Here is a 7,176-nt window from a genome sequence, read left to right on the forward strand (position 1 = left end):
AACAATAGGCCTTTTTTACAGCGGACATTTTTACATCAAGCACAGGTGTTTATAGTTGCATTAATGATGGCCATTTAGCTGCTTCAATGTCATCGTCCTGGTTGTGTGCATGCTGACTGCCCGTCATGGCTTTCTCGGACACCTGAATAGAACAGAACCATTGTTAAAGTTATTAACGCCTGTGCTTTTCCTCCTGTTGGATGTAAAAATGTCCGCTGTGAAATAAGCCCATTGTTCGATCAAAAGAACCAGGTGCTGTTTTGCCTACGTTAAAGGCCCGTCATAGGCGTTAAGGGTTATTGTTCTTAAGTAGAACTCTGTTCATAACGTAAGGTCACAACACCACTGTAATAATCATAAAGATTAACATTATCAGACTAGTAATATAAAAAATGTTTACCTGCACGTCTTAAACTGCAGTTACAACTTTAAATCAGCTGTTGAATCATGTGGAGTGTCTGTGGAGCCCCCTGGTGGTCAGGTGGATGTCTGCACGGCTCCTCTTTTGTAACTGACCTGATTTCTTTAATTTTTACAGCCTGAGCAGCACAGATTACATGAAGTAAGGTCCTAGTTACAGCCATTAAAGGTGCTCTATAGTATATTGTTACAGTATTAAGCATATGTATAAAAGTAGGTGACTTTACAGTTTAATTTTTTCTTCAACCTAAAGAAAATACACTTTTTTAGTTAACAGTTTAGTTTCACTGATAAACAGACAGCACCTTTTTTTTTTATTTGTTTGTTTTATTATCACAGAAGCACAACAGGTACCACTATGCAGGTGAACAACAAACTTAACACTATCCTCAAATAGTTAAAAGGAATGCAAATCCAAAAAATAAACAAAAAAACCAATCATATCACAGCATTTTTTTTTTCAACCTCCAAAACAAACTACTACAATATTGTCTGATATACATGGCAGGAAAAAAAAAAAAGCAAAAAGCACTTTGGATTATTCACGTTCCTTTCACTTTGTACCAATTCACTCATCAGAGGGTCTGTCATTGACACTGGAGCGTCTGTATCGGACACATGCAACAGCATTCATATTTTCACTCCACCTCTAGCCTAAACGGATTCAGCTATTATTCAGCTATGAAGTACCAATTATGGGGGCTGTCGCTCAAGAGTAACGTTTCAAAGAATCCTAATACTTTTAAGAGGGTATTAGTGCTACAAAATAAAAGTGGTCCCACTGAAATGCATTTCAATTCAGAGAGAAAGAAAGGTGGGACGAATTTAAAGTCATTATTTAGCCAATTAAAAGAAAGCTGGAGTACCCGAGTGTAAACCTGATGACCTTTTGTTGTACATTCAAGAAATGAAAAATCCTCCACCTTCGTCTATCATAAAAGGAAATATCAATAAAAACAGAGACATGAAAATAAATGGAAATGATACCAGAACTTAACTTCTAGCTATGAGAACTGCAGAATGATCTTAAGAACAAAAACTTTCCCTCCTTTTAGATACCAGCATGAATTAATCTTCAATGAAAGCAATATAAGGTAACACACAAATATAGATGGTGGAAACAGGAGATGCAAAAACATACATATTCCCTTAAAATGCATGGGGGATGGATAATCGCATACAGAGGGAGCTTCTTAACACAGACAGTGACATGTATGAGTAAGCTGGGACGGGATGATCAAACATATAATAGGAAGAAAAGGGGAATAAGCGGGGGGTGTAGGGGCTATCCAGTGGGCTACTCCTCATCCGAGGAGTCCCGGTCAAAATTGTAGGCCATGAAGAAAACGTCGGGTCGAGGGGGGACGAGGGTATGGCCCGGTTTCACAATCTCAAAGCCCAGGAAACTGAACGTACGCACCAGTTTAGCTGTTGGAATAAATTGGACAACAGATGTTACGATACAGTAAGAGAAAACCACATTTTTATGTCATCAAAATTGTTCTAAATGGAAACAAAAAAGTGCTGGGAACAACAGGCACATACCACGATCATCTCTGTTCTTGTAAAAGCAGACGAACACGCTAACGACTTTCAGATGTTCTTCAGCATACTCCAAGAGAGCTGCAAAACTGGAGGGGAAACAGAAGGCAGCTTAGTTTAACACGCAGGCAAACACAACAGTCTTAATCTCATGCATTACCTGAAAAAACATAAGTGTATTAAAATGATTATTTAAAATGCTCTGCTTTGGCTTCCCCTCGAATGTTTAGAAAAGAGCCAATCTGGATCTCTAAAATACGGCTAATTCGAGATTAACACTGAAACAAGGCCTGAAGGTCTACAGGCTGCCAGGGTCTGATTACCTTCCTTGCTGACAAAACATTTCCCGGTTTTACATAATATTGTTAGTCTTTTAATCTTTTTAGTGCCAGTTTACTCTCCTGTAATGTGGCTAAAGTCTACCAGTGTTATAGACCTTAAGCTTTATTCCACTTGATCCCAACAATCTGTCCTCACCTCTCCTTGCTGCCTTCAGGTAGGGGGTCAAGAGGTATCTCCACGTAAAGTGCGCTGCTGCTCAGGACAGCATCCCACTGTATTGTCTTGGTAACTGTGGGACGACTTTGGAAGTGAAGTATACCAGGGCGACCGTTGCCTGCTGGCTCCTCCGTTACAGTCAACTTTCGGTCCTGGAAACACAAATGCTAGTTACATAACAGTGGATGACATTAAATCTGACAGTCTCAAGTAGATAGTAGGTTCCTTTCTTTCTTTTTTTTAAATGGCTAAAAGTCAGAGTCAAAGCCTCCGTATATGGGGCTCATGCTCTAGCAGCTGAAATAAACCTGCACCCTTAAGTTATTTAAGTGGAATTGTAATTTCTATAAAAAGAAAATGTTGACAAAACAACAGGCCTATGAATTAAATTTGAATCTTGCCTCACTGCTGAGCATACATGGCTGAAGTAAAAACCCTGCTGTGCTGTGTAAACAAACTGACACTTGGTCATGTGACAGGAAATTGATGAGTGAGAAGCTCCTATTCTGGACACACATCAAAAAGCAGCTGCTGAAGTGTTATAGTTGTATGTGCCTGTTTCTAGACTTACTGAGTAGAGTTGCCGAGCTGTAGGAGTGTGATCCCGCGTGCCATTCCCTCGCCCACCTGGGATCTTCAGGGGTGGGAGAGGGGCATCAGGAGCACCACAGAGGCCCCGGGCTGCGGGTACTACTAAAGTGCAGGGACAGACTGGAGAGGAGGAAAGCAAGAGGAAGGAATCAGAAAACTGTGGAAAAATCTCAATAATCTTTTAACAAATGTTTCTCCAATTAAAACAGGTAACCGTTCCCTTGAAACAAAACCATATAACCAAAAATACTTAACAACTCAATGCAGATATCTACACAAGCAGGCCTCGAAGTTCCTTCTACAGTTTGTGTTCCCCAAAACAATGCTACAGTTTTAACAGTTGTTGACATCTAACACAGCAGGATGTGGTGGCAGTCAAGCAACCTTAAATGCATTTTTTTTTTAACTCAGCCAGTACAAGTGAAGCTGTTGACAGGGGCTCAACTTCCACCAAGAAACCACAAACAAACGCTTTGTTATGCTTATGTTTACCAAACTGTTGTTTAAACAGACTGTATCTTGTGATTTAGCACACATTATGAAAACGGTCCTGAGAATCAAGTCAATTTCTCAATTCATTTGAGATTCAGTAGGTAGGTATAAAAAATGACGAATTTGCATGCAATCTTGAAAGGCCAGAGAGGGTGTCATAATGGCTTTGGTAATCACTTTACTGTATTTTAAGACAAGAAAAAAGGAGCAAATCATTCAATGAATTAACTGATTATCAAAATTAGGGGTATATATATATAAAATAACCATTTTCAAAAATCCGGAAAAATCAATAAATAGGTAGTCAATACTGTTAATAACTTATCTTTTGTAGAGGCCAAATCAATTAATCGACTAATCTCTTTGATTTGATCAATATACAAAACTTTACTGTAACAGCTGCCACTTTAGTAAGTGTGGCTTGGTTACAAGTTAACAGATTTTATTTTTTCTGACATTATACAACATAGTCTTACTCCTCTTACTCTCTACAACATAAAGCCTTGTGTAAATTCATTGTAGGTATAAAATATGTACACAGAGCGCCACTGCCTCGCCATGTTACAGTAACCTCGTCCTGCCGTCACGGAGCTGCTGCAGTGACTGTCAGTTACGTAATAGTCAACATGAGTCCGTTGTCAGCTCACGAGACCAACGTGGCCAGAAACATGTGCTCACCTGCAGATTTTATTGGCTGATTTTCAGCCAGGAGTCTATTTCTCATTTCTTTATTATATCCAAAAACGTGGGCTAAAAGGTTATTTGTATCCTATGTGCTGACTACTATGGCTCCTTACACTGACTAACGGGATTTCTTCGGCAAGAAAATAACCTCATATACATTACATGTTTTTCTAGCAATGGCCATAATTAACTTTATTTTCTTTTATCGTTTACGTTTCATGGAGCTCGGTTGGGTCTTTAAATAGGCTAACATAGAAGAGAATATTGAGGAATACAATTTAAATCCATTGTTTACTGTCGGTTTCCAACACCTTACAATGCAATTTTAAAAATCGTCGTATATTTTTGTAACATTCATTTTCACAAAGTAATGAGGTTCATTATGTGTTTAATGCTAATTGGTAAGCTAGCTCGCGCAGTAAACTACACTGACGCGACGCAACTTCGACGACGTTTATAGCTAACGCTAGCTATTTATGCTAAACTTGATCTACATAAAGTAAATGTCCGCAGTTAATTTCAACATTGTATTTTTTAATGACGTTTCCGATAAGTATATAAGCTACATGATGTAGCCAATACACGAGGGTCGGTGATACAGCGTATTATATGTTAACAGGGACATTTAAAGTTCAGCGCATTTTACTTCCGCGTTGCTGTGGCTACTAGCTAAATTAGCTTAGCCACCCCTCCCCCACCTCAGGTTTAGCTGTTAGCTAGGTGAGATATTTTTCATCGTTTACTTACTTCCCAATCATGTCACAGATACCACCACTCAAGTCCGCCATGGTATTATAAGACTGTTGTTTTCCTTCTTTCTCGCGAGCAAAGCAATGACTGTTTAGGATCCGCTGGAGGTTGGATTTTACCATCCGGCCTCGGGTAGAGACACGACGGGCTGACTGCTCTCTGCAATGCTCTGCTGGGTAGTGGTCGGTCAAAGAGTCGGGAGCTGGTAGTAAATACTGGAGTCAAGTCCCCTACACTGAAGGCAACACACTTCCGCTGAATTTTCCCTTCGACTTCAAAATAAAAGTCAAATGAATCGGTACATTAACACAATAACTGATACCACATTGACAGCTCTAGAAAAGATTGCCATTACAACTAAGACAAAGGTTTTGGATAAAACTTGCTTGTATCCTAACTACCTCAAGCTGCGCTCATACCACAAAACGCATAAAGAAGTCAACCATCCCTTTTATTGGACAAACAATCATTGTAATAATAAGCTGCAGAATAGTAGGCCATGTGTTTTATAGGATAAAAATGAATGAATGAATGAATGAATTAAAAAAACCTGCAGAGCTGGAGCCATAAAGTACAGAACAAATCGGGTCATGAGCCAAGGCCCCTGTCAACAAGACATTCTTATCCAAAAATAGTGTACAATTTTTTGTCATTCATATAAAGTTTAATAACACAGTTCATTGTTAATAACTTGTGTTTTTTATTTACTAACTTCCTAATCTTTGAATCCTCCCCCACACTATCAGGAATACTGTTTGGGAAAAATAAATACATTTCGGGAGGCCTAAGACTTAAAATAGAAACATACTGAGTTAAAACAAACAAACAAACAAACACTCAACCTATGAAATATCTACCAAGTTTACATTTTTATTTGTTGAAGGTACACACCCCCAGGTTGCTTAATGATCCCATGGAGAAATAATGTTTGATGTTGTGTGTGGTATCACATCAATTCACAGTGAGGTGATGCAGGACATGACATGTAATTTTCCAAGCCTTCAACTGTACCTCATGCAATTAATCATTGGCTGCAGACTGCCCTGATGATGAATATCATGAAATGTGATTGAAAAACACAAGATATTAAGTGGACCCATGAGTTTTAAACATTTTCCCTTTTAAATGACAAACAGTTGCTTTTATTTTGAAAGCGGAAAATTTGGTTTCAGCTTACCCTAAAATATGGTTATATCTAACTTCACGCTCCTGCTAACAAGCTAAGCGCTAAAGATGCTAGCAAAGATTATGACCGTTACTTCACCCAAGAATATTACCTGTCCCTGACCTGTGACCATAGATAAAACAACAATAAACACATCTCATAACATATTTAGTGCTGTCATTAAACGAGGTAAAACATGTGTATATTACAATTAAATGGAAAAGGGAACTGCGTGTCCTTCCTGCTTCTTCCCTTTAGTTAGCAAGTCGAAGCTAAAGTAGTGTTATGTTAGCTGCTGTTAATCTAGTGGCTATGTGTTTACATGGAGGTGTGTAATGGAAAAGTACCAAGGACGGAGAAAACACTTAACAAAAGATCCTGAATGCTTATGATTCCAAATGATTATTTAAATCCCATAGTCGACAGAATCCATCTCATTATGAAACTTTATTGGTGCAAAATTAAAAACTGTTTGTTAATTAGTGTATTAATGGGTTGGGTGTGTTTTTCTTACTGGTGCTTTACTTGATTTTTGTCATTACATTGCCTACAATTTATAATCCTGAAAATACTTAATGCTCCACTACATTTATTTGACAGCTTTAGCTAATTGTTTTTTCTTTATTTTATAAACAAAACATACGATTCATTTATGAAAACGCAATCAATCTTAGCTTTATATCGTTTATCAACAATAAATACTGTTATTGCGTCAATAAAGATGTAACACTTGCAGGTTCATTTTTGGATAATTAGCCAACAATGTAATTGTCTTTTACTTTCAATAGTTTACATCCATTCCGTTGCTGAGACTTACTTTTACTAAAGAAATGTTTTGAATGCAATACTTTTACTTGGACAATTTGTAGTGTAGTACTGACATTTTAATTTAATCATAAATCTAAATACGTTTGTCTTCACTGGGCTGTGTCTAATACGCCATTTAAATTGTTATAGAAACATTTTTTCAAATATATTTTTAATATTTTTAAATATTTTTTTACTGTGCAAACTCAACTCCAATAAAAATGTAA

General features: G+C 37.7%; 1 protein-coding gene across 1 annotated transcript; it reads right to left on the minus strand.

Annotated features, from left to right (window-relative positions):
* Window positions 1-726: 726 nt before the first annotated feature.
* oaz1b (ornithine decarboxylase antizyme 1b) lies at window positions 727-5,164 on the minus strand. The gene is given in 6 exon segments (XM_069673385.1): window positions 727-1,848; window positions 1,966-2,051; window positions 2,440-2,612; window positions 3,032-3,118; window positions 3,120-3,171; window positions 4,975-5,164. Coding segments are annotated over 6 exon segments (654 nt in total). The 5' UTR covers window positions 5,100-5,164; the 3' UTR covers window positions 727-1,717.
* Between the last annotated feature and the right edge of the window lie 2,012 nt (window positions 5,165-7,176).

The sequence above is a fragment of the Semicossyphus pulcher genome, unplaced genomic scaffold (genome assembly GCF_022749685.1).
Source record: "Semicossyphus pulcher isolate SPU_LCO1_2020_fin unplaced genomic scaffold, fSemPul1.0.p SCAF_22, whole genome shotgun sequence".
Classification (NCBI taxonomy): domain Eukaryota; kingdom Metazoa; phylum Chordata; class Actinopteri; order Labriformes; family Labridae; genus Semicossyphus; species Semicossyphus pulcher.